Consider the following 16,349-nt stretch of genomic DNA (forward strand, 5'->3'; position numbering starts at 1 on the left):
TGCAGTACTCCCTCAGTGCTGACCCTCCAACAGTGAGGCGCTCCCTCAGTGCTGACCCTCTAACGGTGCGGCGCTCCCTCAGTGCTGACCCTATGACAGTGCGGCACTCCCTCAGTACTGACCCTCCGACAGTGCGGCACTCCCTCAGTACTGACCCTCCGACAGTGCGGCGCTCCCTCAGTGCTGACCCTCCAACAGTGCGGCACTCCCTCAGTGCTGACCCTCCGACAGTGCGGCACTCCCTCAGCGCTGACCCTATGACAGTGCGGCACTCCCTCAGTACTGACCCTCTGACAGTGCAGCACTCCCTCAGTACTGACCCTCCGACAGTGCGGCAATCCCTCAGTACTGACCCTATGACAGTGCGGCATTCCCTCAGCAATGCACAGCAGTGCCGTGTTTGATTATGGGTTTCAGTTTCTGGAGAAGAGCTGCAAATGCACAAGATTCTGAGTCGAGAAGAGAGAGTGTTAAAGTCACTGAGCCATGGCTGACTCGAGTCTCCAAAGCTATTAGGACTGAGGTGTGTGCAGAAGGCAAGTAGACGCTGAATTCTATCCATATGTTTCCTTAGATGGCATGGTCAGGTTCAGACACCTGCATGCACTGGCTTGGATGTCTACGCACACTCACCCCCACGCAGACACATGCACCTACACTCGCAGACACATACACACACACCAGTCAGGTAGCTGGCTCCCTCCCTCAGCAAACGCTAACAAGAGTTTACAATCACCGGCATTTTTATATATTTTTAAAACAAAGTGTTAGGAAAAAAAAAAGACATTTTAAAAGACAAATCTAAAATCCTGTACACGTTTACCCCTCCCCGCCCTCCCCACCTCTTCAGACATTTCCCAGTGATACCTCGAGACAGTCTTTGGTACAATAAATTAAAAAAAAGACAAAAGCTAATTGTCACTATGCTCTGAAACTAATGCTTTTTCATCTCCCCTTTTTTTTAAAGTTCCGCCTCCCCCAGAGTTGCTCAGACAGCTGCAGCCCCCAGACAATGTGTGTGGGTGTGTGGAGCACAGAGCAGGGGTGGCTGACTGCCTTTAATACTGAATGCTACGACTGTAATTTCTATGTTCCCCACATCGCCCCATGCCACCAGCAGAAAGGGGCACAGAGAAGGAGACAGCAGTTTTGAGAAGCTGTAGAAAATGAGATGTGCTGCAGCCAGGAGCTCCACAATCCCATACACGCATGCACACACAAGACCAACTCTAATGAAATAAACAGCAGTCAGCGTAGTGTTAGATTGGAGTACCTGCAGGTAAGGGGCGACTTGAGTCACAGAGAGAATGCAGGAGAGGTGAGGGGAGGATTGGCAGAGTCAATAGAAAGAGAGAAGAGTTAGGAGGGTACAGGGGAGGGAAAATAGATGGAGTATGTGCTCTAACGAATCCACCAGAAATCCTGATCATCCAAGAGATGACAGAGGTGGAGGCTGTGAGGGATTCCAAAAGCATGTTCTCCTGTGTGTTTACACGATTTCAATAAAGTCGCTTTGCACCAGTGTTTGGAAACAGTAAAGATAACAATGAAATCAGAAGAGGTAGAGGCAGAGTGAGTGAGAGAGAGAGTGCGAATGAGAAAGAGAGAGAAAGAAAGCGAAAGAATGCAAGAGCAAGTGAGAGAGCATGAGTGTGAGAGGGGGAGAGCGTGAATGTGAGGAGGGGAGTGTGAGCGTGAGGGAGGGAGTGAGCGTGAGGGAGGGAGCGAGCGTGAGGGAGGGAGCGAGGGCGTGAGGGAGGGAGGGAGGGCGTGAGGGAGGGCGTGAGGGAGGGAGGGCGTGAGGGCGGGAGGGAGGGAGGGAGGGCGTGAGGGAGCGAGGGTTTGAGGGAGAACGTGAGAGTGAGGGAGGGAGCGAGGGTGTGAGGGAGGGAGCGAGGGAGAACGTGAGAGTGAGGGTGTGAGTGAGGGTGTGAGGGAGGGAGCAAAGGCAGCGGGAGGGAGGGAGCGAGGGCGGGAGGGAGGGAGCGAGGGCGGGAGGGAGGGAGCGAGGGCGGGAGGGAGGGAGCGAGGGCGGGAGGGAGGGAGCGAGGGCGGGAGGGAGGGAGCGAGGGCGGGAGGGAGGGAGCGAGGGCGGGAGGGAGGGAGCGAGGGCGGGAGGGAGGGAGGGAGCGAGGGCGGGAGGGAGCGAGGGCGGGAGGGAGCAAGGGTGTGAGTGAGTGTGAGGGAGAACGTGAGAGCACGCCAGAGTGTGTGAAATAGGGAGTGAGTGTGAGGGCGGGAGCGAGGGCGGGAGGGTGTGAGTGATTGTGATGGAGAACGTGAGGGAGCACGCCAGAGTGAGAAATAGGGAGTGAGTGTCAGTGAGGGAGGGAGTGAGTGTGAGGGAGAATGAGAGAGAGCAGGCCAGAGTGTGAGAAATAGGGAGTGAGTGTGAGGGAGGGAGTGAGTATGAGGGAGGGAGTGAGTATGAGGGAGGGAGTGAGTGAGAGTGGGAGGGAGGGAGTGAGTGAGTGGGAGGGAGGGAGTGAGTGAGTGAGAGGGAGGGAGTGAGTGGGAGGGAGGGAGGGAGTGAGTGGGAGGGAGGGAGTGAGTGTGAGGGAGGGAGTGAGTGAGTGTGAGGGAGGAAGTGAGTGTGAGGGAGTGAGTGTGAGGGAGAATGAGAGAGAGCACGCCAGAGTGCAAGAAAGAGGGAGTGAGTGTGAGGGAGGGAGGGAGTGAGTGTGAGGGAGGGAGTGTGAGGGAGAATGAGAGAGAGCACGCCAGAGTGCGAGAAAGAGGGAGTGAGTTTGAGGGAGGGAGGGAGTGAGTGTGAGGGAGGGAGTGAGTGTGAGGGAGAATGAGAGAGAGCACGCCAGAGTGTGAGAAATAGCGAGTGAGTGTGAGGGAGGGAGGGAGGGAGGGAGGGAGGGAGTGAGTGTGAGAGAGGGAGGGAGGGAGTGAGTGTGAGAGAGGGAGGGAGGGAGTGAGTGTGAGGGAGGGAGGGAGTGAGTGTGAGGGAGGGAGGGAGTGAGTTTGAGGGAGGGAGGGAGTGAGTGTGAGGGAGGGAGTGAGTGTGAGGGAGGGAGTGAGTGTGAGGGAGGGAGGGAGGGAGTGAGTGTGAGAGAGGGAGGGAGTGAGTGAGTGTGAGGGAGAATGAGAGAGAGCACGCCAGAGTGTGAGAAAGAGGGAGAGAGTGTGGGGAACATGAGAGACATAGAAAAACCAGCTCCTGGAGACACAGGGATCAGAAACTCCACCATTTCCTCAGCAAAAAAAGCAACAAAGCCCTTTTAAGCTCTGGCACAGACTATTAAATAAATAAGAGAAAACAAATTTACAATGACAGCTCAGTTCAGATGAGAAAGTTGCAGTAAAATGCTCACTCCCTCTACCTTGAGCACCCCCCACCCCACCCCCCCAACCCCCCAACTCTGCCCTGACCCATGCAGCACTTAATCAATGTTATGGCTTTATTCATTTCCATCTTTTATATAATATATAGAATTTGCTTTTATCTCCGTTTAGTTATCATCAGGAAGTGGCTGTTGAGCTTTGCTGAGAGCAGAAGCCCATCATCGGCGTGCTGTCTGGTTCAGGTCTGGAGCGGAGCTGCCTGGGACCCCTCGGCGGGCTGTCAGTCTCAGAGCCTGGGGGGGCAGAAGGTGGGTACAGGCTGTGCACAGGTATGGCGGTCCTAGTCCGAAGGTGCAAACCCGAGGATCCTCGCTGGGTGGAGTCCGGACTCTGGGGGGAGAGGAGGAGGAAGGCATGGGCAGAGGCAGCAGGATCGGGTGCCAGTGGTGGGGAGCCAGGCAGCAGCTGGCGATGGTGGTGGTGGTGGTGGTACTGGTGCTGCTGTGGCACCCTGGCGCTCCCGTGGCGGTAGAGGTGGTGCTCGTTACCTTGGAGGTGCTGCTGTGGAGCCCCAGTCACGGGGTGAGGGAGCAGCGAGGGGTACAGATCGCTGCTGCTTCTGGTTGGCGCGTCTCCGCTGGTCCACAGGCGCAGCTGCTGGTGGTGCATTGAATGCGGCGGAACCTAGAAATACAAAACACAGCAACATTAGCAATGACAGGGCAGTCAGCTGGACAGGCCAGTCCAAAACAAAACCACACGAGGTATACAGATTGCACAACCCATCCAACCCTGTTATCTACACTTCACTCACTGCTCTCAGTTCAGGGGCAACAAGCATTAAAGGTAACTGAGCTCTCCTTAATGACCCCTGTGTTAGAGAGAGGGAAAATCAGCCAGGGTTCCTGCTTCTGATCACTGTCCAGTGATCCCTGGCAGGAAAGTGCTTATGTGAGCTGTTGGGCAACAAGTGTGATGTCTCCTACAGTGGAACAGGAACAGGAGGAGGCTATTCAGCCCCTCAAGCCTGTCACACAGGGACAGGACGAGGCCCATTCAGCCCCCTCGAGCCTGTTACACAGGAACAGGAGGAGGCCCATTCAGCCCCCTCGAGCCTGTTACACAGGAACAGGAGGAGGCCCATTCAGCCCCTCGAGCCTGTTACACAGGAACAGGAGGAGGCCCATTCAGCCCCCTCGAGCCTGTTACACAGGAACAGGAAGAGGCCCATTCAGCCCCCTCGAGCCTGTTACACCGGAACAGGAGGAGGCCCATTCAGCTCCTCGAGCCTATTACACAGGAACAGGAGGAGGCCCATTCAGCCCCTCGAGCCTGTTACACAGGAACAGGAGGAGGCCCATTCAGCCCCTCGAGCTTGTTACACAGGAACAGGAGGAGGCCCATTCAGCCCCTCGAGCCTGTTACACCGGAACAGGAGGAGGCCCATTCAGCCCCTCGAGCTTGTTACACAGGAACAGGAGGAGGCCCATTCAGCCCCTCGAGCCTGTTACACAGAACAATAGGAGGCCCATTCAGCCCCCTCGAGCCTGTTACAGAATCACAAAATTGTTACGGTGTAGGAGGCCATTCTGTCCATCGTGTCTGTACCTGTTCTCAGAGCATTTTAACTTAGTTCCAATCTCCAGCCTTTTCCCTGTAACCCTGCACATTGTTTCTATTTAGATAATTATCCACTGCCCTCTCGAATGCCTCAATTGAACCTGCCTCCACCACACTTCCAGGCCGTGCATTCCAGACTCCAACCACTCGCTGTGTGAACAAGTTTTTTCTCACCTCACATTTGCTTCTTTTGCAAAACAATTTAAAACTGTGCCCTCTGGTTCTCCATCCATTTACGAGTGGGAACAGTTTCTCACTATCTCCTCTGTCGAGGCCCCTCATTATTTTGAAAACTTCTATCAAGTCTCCTTTCAGCCTTCTCCTCTCCAAGGAGAACAGTCCCAACTTCTCCAATCTTTCCTCATAACTGACGTTTCTCATCCCTGGAACCATTCTTGTAAACCTCTTCTGCACTCTCTCCAACGTGTTCACATCCTTCCTATAATGTGGTGCCCAAAACTGTGCACAATACTCCAGCTGAGATCTAACCAGTGTCCTATATAATTTCATCCTAACCTCCCTGCTCTTATATTCTATGCCCCTATTAATGAAGCTTAGAATACTGTATGCTTTATAAACAGCTCTCTCTACCTGTCCTGCTACCTTTAGTGACTTATGTACATATACACCCAGGTCTCTCTGCTCCTGCACACCCTTTAGAATAGTATCCTTTATTCTGGTACAAAGAACATGGAGAGAGAGAGTATAAAGTGTATCACCTCACACTTCCCCACATTGAACTCCATCTGCCACCTATCTGCCCACCCCACCAATGTGTCAATGTCCTTTTGAAGTTCTACACTGTCCTCCTCACAGTTTACAATTCTCCCGAGTTTTGTGTCGTCCGCAAACTTTGAAATTGTCCCCTGCACACCAAGATCTAGATCATTTATATATATTAGGAAAAGCAAGGGTCCCCTCGAGAACTCCACTACAAACCTTCTTCCAGCCTGAAAAATACCCATTAACTATTACTCTGTTTCCTATCCCTCAGCCAATTTTGTACCCACGTTGCTACTGTCCCTTTTATTCCATGACCTATAATTTTCCTCAAGTCTGTTGCGTGGCATTGTATCGAACACCTTTTGGAAGTCCATGTACACCACATCAACGGCCTTGCCCTCATCAACCATCTCTGTTACCTCTTCAAAAACCTCCAGCAAGTTAGTTAGACACGATTTTCCTTTTACAAATCCATCCTGACTCTTCCGAATCAATCCACAATTTTCCATATGATTATTAATTCTATCCCGAATAATTGTTTCTAGAAGTTTCCACACCATCGAAGTTAAACTGACTGGTCTGTAATTGCAGGGCAGATCTTTACAACCTTTTTTGAACAAGGGCGTAATGTTTGCAATTCTCCAGTCCTCCGGCACCTCCCCCGAATCCAGGAAACATTGAAAGATTATTGTCAATGCCTCTGCAATTTCCACTCTCACTTCCTTCAATATTCTTGGATGCATCTCATCCGGTCCCGGTGCCTTATCAACTTTAATAACCGACAGCTGATCCAACACCTCCTCCTTATCAATTTTAAACCCTTCTAGTGCCTGAGTTTCCTCCTCTGTCACCATGGCCTGAGCAGCATCTGCCTCATAGGTAAAGACAAATGCAAAGTATTTTTAACACCTCGGCCATGCCTCTTGCTTCTGTGTAAATCCCCTTTTTGGTCCCTAATTGGCCCTGCTCCTCCTTTTACCACCCTTTTCCTATTGATGTGATTATAGATTACTCTGGGATTTCCTTTTATATTAGCTGGCAGTCTTTTTTCATAATCCCTCTGCTTCTTGTATTTGCTTTTTCACATTCCTTCTGAATTCAGCCTGGTTCTCAATTGTATTTGCTACATTACACAGGAACAGGAGGAGGCCCATTCAGCCCCCTCGAGCCTGTTACACAGGAACAGGAGGAGGCCCATTCAGCCCCCTCGAGCCTGTTACACAGGAACAGGAGGAGGCCCATTCAGCCCCCTCGAGCCTGTTACACAGGAACAGGAGGAGGCCCATTCAGCCCCCTCGAGCCTGTTACACAGGAACTGGAGGAGGCCCATTCAGCCCCCTCGAGCCTGTTACACAGGAACAGGAGGAGGCCCATTCAGCCCCTTGAGCCTGTTACACAGGAACAGGAGGAGGCCCATTCAGCCCCTTGAGCCTGTTACACTGGGTTAGTAGGAGGCCATTCAGCCCCTCGAGCCTGCTCTGCCATTGAATCTGATCATGCCTGATCTGTATCTTAACTCCATCTACCCGCCTCGGTTCTGTAACCCTTAATCCCCTTAACCAACAAAAATCTCTCTATCTCAGTGTTGAAATTTTCTGTTGACCCCTTCCAGCCTCGACAGCTTTTTTGGGAGGGACAGTTCCAGATTTCCACTCCCCTTTGTGTGAGGAATTGCTTCCTGACATCACCCCCTGAACGGCCTGGCTCGAATTTTAAGGTTCTGCCTCCTTGTCCTGGACTCCCCACACCAGAAGAAGTAAATTTCTCTCTATCAACTCTATTGTATCTTTTAATCATCTTAAAGCCCTTGATTAGATCAGCCCTTTAATGAGCCTCTGTGGAGTGAGGGAGAATGAAGAGTTTGGTGAGGTTGAGAATTTCTGACAGTGTCCCAGCTGCCAATTCTGTTGGTACAGTCCACACCAGTGGCTGCACATAACCAGTAGCAGCATGGTATAGGAAAACAACCAGAGGTTGATGGAGGGCCCCCTGCTCTCTGAGAAATGACCTGGTGATCAGGCACTGCTCCACCCCACACACATTCTGTCAGAGTACACAAACAGCATCAGGATAGAAACAGCCGCTGGCACCTGAAGGGGCTGCACCGGACACACCAGCCCTGGTCACAGAAGCTGCAGGAGCCCCCCCAACCTCCCCAGTGTTACCGACGGTGAAGGAAGGTAAGCAGTGCCATACTGTCACATACCGAGGCAACACAAGCTTCCTCAGAGTCCAGTCATCCCAGCACCACCCCCTGCCTCTTTTCCAGTTTAGTGGCTTCACTCCCTTCTCCAAAGGTGGATCCTTCTGCTGGAGGAGGCTTCTTGGTGGTGGTGGGGGGCTCCTGTCCTGGGAGTGAATGCAGCGGGTGATCGGACTGACAGCAGAAAGGTGAAGCAATGAGAACCTTCAGCAATCCACATTGCCGGGATATTCTCCACGCGATTTCCTGTAGCCTACATCCATCTGAAGCTGGAGGTGAAGGCTGGGTGGGTGGTGGGGTGTAGGGGCGGGGCAGGGGGTGTAGGGTTAGGGGGGCTTGTCTCCTTATCCGTGGGCAATCGCAGCAGATGGAGGCACAGAGGTGCTCCCACTCAGGGCTCACTGCGATATGTCACTGGAACCAAAACTTCAGCAACGTGGGTGAAATGGAAACCATTACTTCCGAACAGTCCCAACACAGCTGCAGTGTGGAGACACAGATTCAGTTCAATCCAGGGCACAGATGAAGAGGTAAAATGGGGCCACAGGCTCTGGATACCCCATTCTCAGAAGGTCACAGCAATTAAACCAACTTCATACAACGCAGCACCAGGAGGTTGGGCAACACAGCGGGTATGGCAACACACTGGCACAGCTGGTCAGGGAGTTAGCCCCTTCCTGGAGCCAAAACATGAGGAGAATGTGACATATGATATACGCAGACAGACAGACACACACAGATAAACAAACACTTCTACTCAGACGTGTATACACACATATACAGACGCATAAACACATCGATACAGTCGGATACAGACACGTACGCGCGCGTACAGACACACATGCGCGCGTATAGACACAAGCGCGCGCGTACAGACACCTAAGCACAGAAAACTCAGCCACATGGGTTACAATCACCACCTTTACAAACAAGATGAAAAGATGGTCATTCATTGGGATCCGGGACGCCCACTCTGCCTCTTTGTACCAACAAACAAACAAACCAGTGAATGCAATTGAGACCACCGAATGGAAGCAGAGAGAACACACAGAGCTACTTCCAACAGACAGCGAAAATGGAGAGGGAGGGAGGGCTGGACCTTCCAGAAGAAACGAATTGGACATCATACTGGGAGCAGGCTTCTCCGCTCTCTGCTTTTGACTTTAAGGGGATCCAGGAAATTGCTGGCGTGTCTTCGCTGTATCTGACGTACTGTGCTGCGTCGAGGGCCAGGAGTATTTTTTAAGATGGACGGTTAGACCCTCCCGCTCCCTCACCATGCATGATCGAAGGCTAGGTCACTGAGCTGAGAGGTTCGGAGACTCCGTACCTGTGGACTGTGCATTTCATAGTCTGTGTGAGCCTCGGTGCTGTTGAAGTATCGGTTGGTGTACCGTTGATTCCGGTTATCACTCGAAGACCCACTGGAGCCACCTGAGAGTAGGAACGGTCAACGGTTAGCAGTGGAGTTCCCAGTAGCAGGTAGACGTTTGGGGGTGGGTGGGGGAGGGGGTGTGGAAGAGAGAGAGAGAGAGAGAGAGACAATAAAACACAGAAAAATCCAGCACACAGAGACACTGCAAGTACGCAGCACAACCAGCAACAAGAGCACCGTATAAAAGCAGCAAGACATTCAGACAGTTACACATGCCAAAGAAGACGACCAAAAAGCCGTACTGAAGTCATCACCAATCAAACAACTGTAAGAGAAAAATGCAACTAAATCAGAGTTCATAGAATCATCAGTCAAGATAAGGAACCATTAATGAGCGCAGAGATACAATTACCCATTTAAACACAAACCTAGACATCCCATTCAATACCGCACCTCAGGGTTAGAGTGACAGACCTGTCCCCACCAGTACTGTACCTCAGTGTTATACAGTAACAGATCCATCCCCACCAGTACTGTACCCCAGTGTTATACAGTGACAGACCTGTCCCCACCAGTACTGTACCCCAGTGTTATACAGTGACAGACCTGTCCCCACCAGTACTGTACCCCAGTATTATACAGTGACAGACCTGTCCCCACAGGTGCTGTACCCCAGTGTTATACAGTGACAGACCCATCCCCACCAGTACTGTACCTCAGTGTTATACAGGGACAGACCTGTCCCCACCAGTACTGTACCCCAGTGTTATACAGTGACAGACCCATCCCCACCAGTACTGTACCCCAGTGTTACAGTGACAGACCTGTCCCCACCAGTACTGTACCCCAGTGTTACACAGTGACAGACCTGTCCCCACCAGTACTGTACCCCAGTGTTACACAGTGACAGGCCTGTCCCCACCTGTTCTGTACCCCAGTGTTATACAGTGACAGACCTGTCCCCATCAGTACCGAACCCCAGTGTTATACAGTGACAGACCTGTCCCCACCAGTACTGTATCCCTTGTGTTATACAGTGAGAGACCTGTCCCCACCAGTACTGTACCCCAGTGTTATACAGTGACAGACCCATCCCCACCAGTACTGTACCCCAGTGTTATACAGTGGCAGACCTGTCCCCACCAGTACTGTATCCCTTGTGTTATACAGTGAGAGACCTGTCCCCACCAGTACTATATCCCAGTGTTATGCAGTGACAGGCTAGTCCCCAGCAGTACTGCTACCTAGTTTTATACAGTGACAGACCTATCCCCACCAGTACTGTACCCCAGTGTTATACAGTGACAGACCTGTCCCCACCAGTACTATATCCCAGTGTTATACAGTGACAGACCTGTCCCCACCAGTACTGTACCCCAGTGTTATACAGTGACAGACCCGTCCCCACCAGTACTGTACCCCAGTATTATACATGGACAGACCTCCCTCCACCAGTGCTGTACCCCAGTGCTACACAGTGACAGACCTGTCCCCACCAGTACCGTACCCCAGTGTTATGCAGTGACAGACCTGTCCCCACCAGTACCGTACCCCAGTGTTATTCAGTGACAGACCTGCCCCCACAGTACTGTACCCCAGTGTTATACAGTAACAGACCTGTCGTCACCAGTACCGTACCCCATGCTATACAGTGACAGATCTGCCCCCACAGCTCTGTACCCCGTGCTACAATGCTAGATTGAAGCCACAAGTGAGGATGAAAAGCTAAAGGGCAAAGTTGTGGATGATTATAAGCAGAAGATTTTAGACAAATGTAATGAAGATATCAGCTGGCTAGAAAGGCACCAGACTGCTGAAAAGGATGAATATGAGCACCAACAGAAGGAGCTGGAGAAAATCTGCAATCCTATCATCACAAAGTTATATCCGGAGGATTTCCAGGTGCTGGTCATGCTCATTCAGGGGAAGGTGCATCATCTGAAACAAGAACTGAGGTGAGGTTGATTATGCACACTGTCAAGAGTGAGAGGTGGATGGCAACACAGCCCACAGACTGTCACTGCTCCATGCGGTGCATAGTAGCACAATCAGTCCTGTCTTTCTCACACACACTGCTGAGCAGGGGTCACTGGACAGTGATCAGGAGCAGGAACCCTGGCTGATTTCCCCTCTCTCTCTCTAACCCAGGGGTCACTGGACAGTGATCAGGAGCAGGAATCCTGGCTGATTTCCCTCCCTCACTCCCTCTAACCCAGGGGTCACTGGACAGTGATCAGGAACAGGAACCCTGGCTGATTTCCCCTCTCTCTCTCCCTCTCTAACCCAGGGGTCACTGGACAGTGATCAGGAGCAGGAACCCTGGCTGATTTCCCTCCCTCACTCCCTCTAACCCAGGGATCACTGGACAGTGATCGGGAGCAGGAACCCTGGCTGATTTCCCCTCTCTCTCTCTCTCTCTCTAACCCAGGGATCACTGGACAGTGATCAGGAGCAGGAACCCTGGCTGATTTCCCCTCTCTCTCTCTCTAACCCAGGGATCATTGGACAGTGATCAGGAGCAGGAACCCTGGCTGATTTCCCCCCTCTCTCTCTCTAACCCAGGGATCACTGGACAGTGATCAGGAGCAGGAATCCTGGCTGATTTCCCCCTCTCTCTCTCTAACCCAGGGGTCACTGGACAATGATCAGGAGCAGGGACCCTGGCTGATTTCCCCTCTCTCTCTAACCCAGGGGTCACTGGACAGTGATCAGGAGCAGGAACCCTGGCTGATTTCCCTCTCTCTCTCTCTAACCCAGGGATCACTGGACAGTGATCAGGAGCAGGAACCCTGGCTGATTTCCCTCTCTCTCTAACCCAGGGATCACTGGACAGTGATCAGGAGCAGGGGCCCTGGCTGATTTCTGCACTCTCTCTAACCCAGGGTTCAATAGACAGTGGCTGGAGTAAGAGTCATCTCACTCTAAATGTACATTGGATTGTACATTTTAAAATATGGAAGAGCGATGCATTGTTTGGACATTGGCAGCCTCCAAAGTCTTTTTTTAAAAAAGGATCACAAGTTCATCTTGGAACTGTCAACACACAGGCCTCTTCCAGGCCATCTTCTCCTGCTTCAGCTATGTCCTGTACATAAGAAGCAGGACAAATCCAACCCGGCCAACTACCGCCCCATCACTCTACTCTCCATCATCAGTAAACTAAGGGGTCGTCAACAGTGCTATCAAGTGGCACTTGCTTAGCAATAACCTGCTCACTGATGCCCAGTTTGGGTTCTGCCAGGGTCACTCAGCTCCTGACCTCATTACAGCCTTGGTTCAAATATGGACAAAAGAGCTGAACTCCCGAGGTGAGGTGAGAGTGACTGCCCTTGACATCAAGGCAGCATTTGACCGAGTGTGGCATTAAGGAGCCCTAGCAAAACTGGAGTCAATGGGAATCAGGGGGAAAACTCTCCGCTGGTTGGAGTCGTACCCAGCACAAAGGAAGATGGTTGTGGTTGTTGGAAGTCAATCATCTCAGCTCCAGGACATCACTGCAGGAGTTCCTCAGGGTAGTGTCCTCGGCCCAACCATCTTCAGCTGCTTCATCAATGACCTTCCTTCCATCATAAGGTCAGAAGTGGGGATGTTCGCTGATGATTGCACAATGTTCAGCACCATTCGCGACTCCTCAGGTACTGAAGCAGTCCATGTCCAAATGCAGCAAGACCTGGACAATATCCAGGCTTGGGCTGACAAGTGGCAAGTAACGTTCGCACCACATAAGTGCCAGGCAATGACCATCTCCAACAAGAGAGAATCTAACCATCCAGGACAAAGCAGCCCACTTGATTGGCACCACATCCACAAACATTCACTCCCTCCACCACCGACGCACAGTGGCAACAGTGTGTACCATCTACAAGATGCACTGCAGGAATTCATCAAGGCTCCTTAGGCAGCACCTTCCAAACCCACGACCACTACCATCTAGAAGGATAAGGGCAGCAGACACTTGGGAACACCACCACCTGGAAGTTCCCCTCCAAGTCACTCACCATCCTGACTTGGAAATATATCGGCCGTTCCTTCACTGTCGCTGGGTCAAAATCCTGGAACTCCCTCCCCAGCAGCACTGTGGGTGTACCTACGCCACAGGGACTGCAGCGGGTCAAGAAGGCAGCTCACCACCACCTTCTTAAGGGGCAATTAGGGATGGGCAATAAGTGCTGACCTTGCCAGTGAAGCCCACATGAAGGAATAAAAGAAAAGCAAATTAAATGAATAAAAGAGAAGCAATCACTTGAGCTCTATGGTACTTGAGATGGAGTTGTTTGTTTGTTTTGAACTGCAAAGCCCTTTAATTAATGAAAAGGCAATCAAATGGCAGAGGCAAACCTTAAGTTTGAACCTGTGGTTTTGCTTTCAGTCTTGTTGGGGCAAGGCCGAAAATAGGAGGTTACCCTGACGAGCTCTCTCTCTCTCCCTCTCTGTTTTGTGAAACCGTGTGTGGTTCTCGACCCGTAGTCAGGTAATCCTCATCTGAGTGTGGTTTGTCTGCATAAGTTTGGACTTGCTAGCTGAGACAGAAGAATTGGTCCAGCTGTACCCTCCTCCATGCTGATGCATCGTTGGTGAACTTCCCAACATCTACTTGACCCCAGGATGTCTTCACCCGAGGCAACGTCAGACTGACAGCCTCGAACCTCCGTGACCTTTCATTTTTGTTTCTTTCGCAGAGAATTTTATTTCCATCCACCTGACTCTGCAGAGACTACCTGGGTGTCTCTTGTTTGTCTGTGTGTGTCTGTGTCTGTGTGTGTGTGTGTGTGTGTCTGTCTGTCTGTCCGTGTGTATGTGTCTGTCTGTGTGTGTGTCTGTCTGTGTGTGTGTGTATGTGTCTGTCTGTGTGTGTATGTCTGTCTGTGTGTGTCTGTCTGTGTGTGTGTCTGTGTCTGTCTGTCTGTGTCTGTGTGTGTGTCTGTCTGTGTGTGTGTGTGTGTCTGTCTGTGTGTGTATGTGTCTGTGTGTGTGTGTGTGTGTCTGTGTGTATCTGTCTGTCTGTGTGTGTCTGTCTGTGTGTGTGTATGTGTCTGTGTGTGTGTGTATGTGTCTGTGTGTGTGTATGTGTCTGTGTGTGTGTATGTGTCTGTCTGTGTGTGTATGTGTCTGTCTGTCTGTCTGTGTGTCTGTGTGCGTGTGTATGCATGCGCAGTTACACTTTCAGATTACAATTGTGTGTCAACCCGTTCTTGAAACTTGTTTACAAGGAGTTTTGTTTTAAATTAATCATTCTGAGTTTTTTGAAAGAAGCCTGGTCAGAGTTTCTTTTCTTCTGGGTACTAGAAGTTTAGGTAAAGAATTAGCCATTTGGGTAAGAAAATTAAACAGTTAAATTAATGGTACAGCCTGTGGAGTAGTAGGGCTTGCTAATTCATGTACTTGACAGTGAACAGGAGAAGGAACTTTGGTTGATTTCCCCTATTCCCTACAGTGCATTTACAATCAGCTTTAAGATGACCATGAGCTGAGGAAAGTAGATAGTGGTTGGAGGGAGGGCGGTGGGGGTAAGAGGATTGAGGTGGTGCGGGAAGGAGGATTAGGGTGCTGGGCCTGTACCTGAGCTGGACAGGGAGCTGGCAGTGCTGGCTGACTGGCTGTGCTCCACCGAAGGGCTGGTCGAGATGCTGTTACTTGTGTTTGTCCCTTCGTCCAAGGTCTTCTTGAAGAAGTTGTGTTGAAGTGCATAGAAAGGGGTGATTCGCGTTTTAGGATCATAGTCCAGCATCCTTAGAATCAAGTCCTTGAACTTCAAGTACTCAGCAGGCGTGTGTCCGGGTTCACCTGCCCGTCGCCCGTTGGGGCCCCCCGTCTCGACGCCAATGATGTTGTGGAGTTTGCGGGAGGCGGCTGTTTTATATTCCTGTGGAAAGACAGGAGGGCACGGTTACTCGCTCGGCTGCACTCATTCCTTTCCATTCTTAATGTGGCACCTTTCGCATGTCCTCCATTCCCCTCACCCTCCCACTTCCTCTCTGCTCCCCTTAATGTTCATGGTACCTCTCCGCTCCTTCATCTCAACTTTTCCAGTCCTACTACCACACGCACTCTCCCCCTCCCCCTCGGCACGCACCATCCATCTCCCCCTCGACTCGCACTGTCCCTCTTACCCTCCCACACACCAGACCCGTGTACACATGCAGGGATCTACTAAGTCGAGTGCCCCGGGTACTGATGGCCCTGTCTGTGTGAGGGCAGATAGACAGTCCACCATACCAGCAGCTGCTTTCACACTGCATAAGGGCCTATTGGACTCTGGACATACCTTCTTCATGTCTTTCACTTTCTTGATGGCCCACAGCCCGTCAGAGAGCTTCTCAAAGTACTTGCGGGCTTTGGGTGCTTGTTCCAGCATGTGACTCGGAGGAATCCCCACAACCTCCACTATCTTATTCATCTGATCCACCTAAAGACGCAGACAAGAGTTAGACAGCGGGAGCAAACACTGAGACGCCAAAACAACGCTGGGAAAGTGTTTCAAAACCGCACAGTAATCCAGGCAGCCAGACAACTATCTCACCTCATTGGATCCACTGAAGAGAGGCTCTCCTGTGTGCATCTCCACCAAGATACAGCCCAGTGACCACATGTCAATGGCCAAGTCATAGGGCATACCGAGCAGCACTTCGGGTGAGCGATAGAAACGGCTCTGAATGTACTGGTAGATCTGTGGGAAGAGGATAAACTCTGCTAAGCAGGCGGCACAGTTTAACAATGGATGCTTGGGTCAGACATGAAGGAGCTGTGTAATAGCCATTAAGTACAAGATGGGACTGTTGAGCAGCTGACTGCAGATATCCTAATAGTCCTACAGCACTGTCGTGGTCACACTATAGAGGGGTTCCTGGTGTGACAGGCTTCCATTGCATACCAAACTCCACAGTGACTTCAGACAGCAATCAGAACCAAGAGCAAACATGACAGCTGAGAAATCATCTCACAGGATTCCAGCTCCCGGGTATCTGTTATTCTATATATAAACCACCCTGAATCCCTCGATTAGATTCCAGGCTGTAACTCACTCCCAGGTATCTGTTATTCTATATATAAACCACCCTCAATCCCTCGATTAGATTCTAGTCTTTAACTCACTCCCGGGTATCTGTTATTCTATATATAAACCACCCCGAACCC

General features: G+C 51.2%; 1 protein-coding gene across 2 annotated transcripts in view; it reads right to left on the bottom strand.

The window, feature by feature from the left end:
• Window positions 1-3,369: 3,369 nt before the first annotated feature.
• Window positions 3,370-16,349, bottom strand: part of LOC144676421 (dual specificity tyrosine-phosphorylation-regulated kinase 1A-like) — a 43,244-nt gene continuing 30,264 nt past the window's right edge. Inside the window, exons 7-11 of one of the 2 annotated variants that reach the window (XM_078536839.1) lie at window positions 15,736-15,882; window positions 15,481-15,621; window positions 14,775-15,078; window positions 9,171-9,274; window positions 3,370-3,978 (exon numbers count right to left, since the gene is read on the bottom strand). In XM_078536839.1, the coding sequence (XP_078392965.1) occupies window positions 3,472-3,978; window positions 9,171-9,274; window positions 14,775-15,078; window positions 15,481-15,621; window positions 15,736-15,882 (1,203 nt within the window). In that variant the 3' untranslated portion in view covers window positions 3,370-3,471. The remainder of the gene's footprint in view (window positions 3,979-9,170; window positions 9,275-14,774; window positions 15,079-15,480; window positions 15,622-15,735; window positions 15,883-16,349) is intronic. The other variant, XM_078536840.1, reaches the window with a different exon arrangement.

The sequence above is a fragment of the Cetorhinus maximus genome, unplaced genomic scaffold (genome assembly GCF_964194155.1).
Source record: "Cetorhinus maximus unplaced genomic scaffold, sCetMax3.hap1.1 HAP1_SCAFFOLD_1587, whole genome shotgun sequence".
Classification (NCBI taxonomy): domain Eukaryota; kingdom Metazoa; phylum Chordata; class Chondrichthyes; order Lamniformes; family Cetorhinidae; genus Cetorhinus; species Cetorhinus maximus.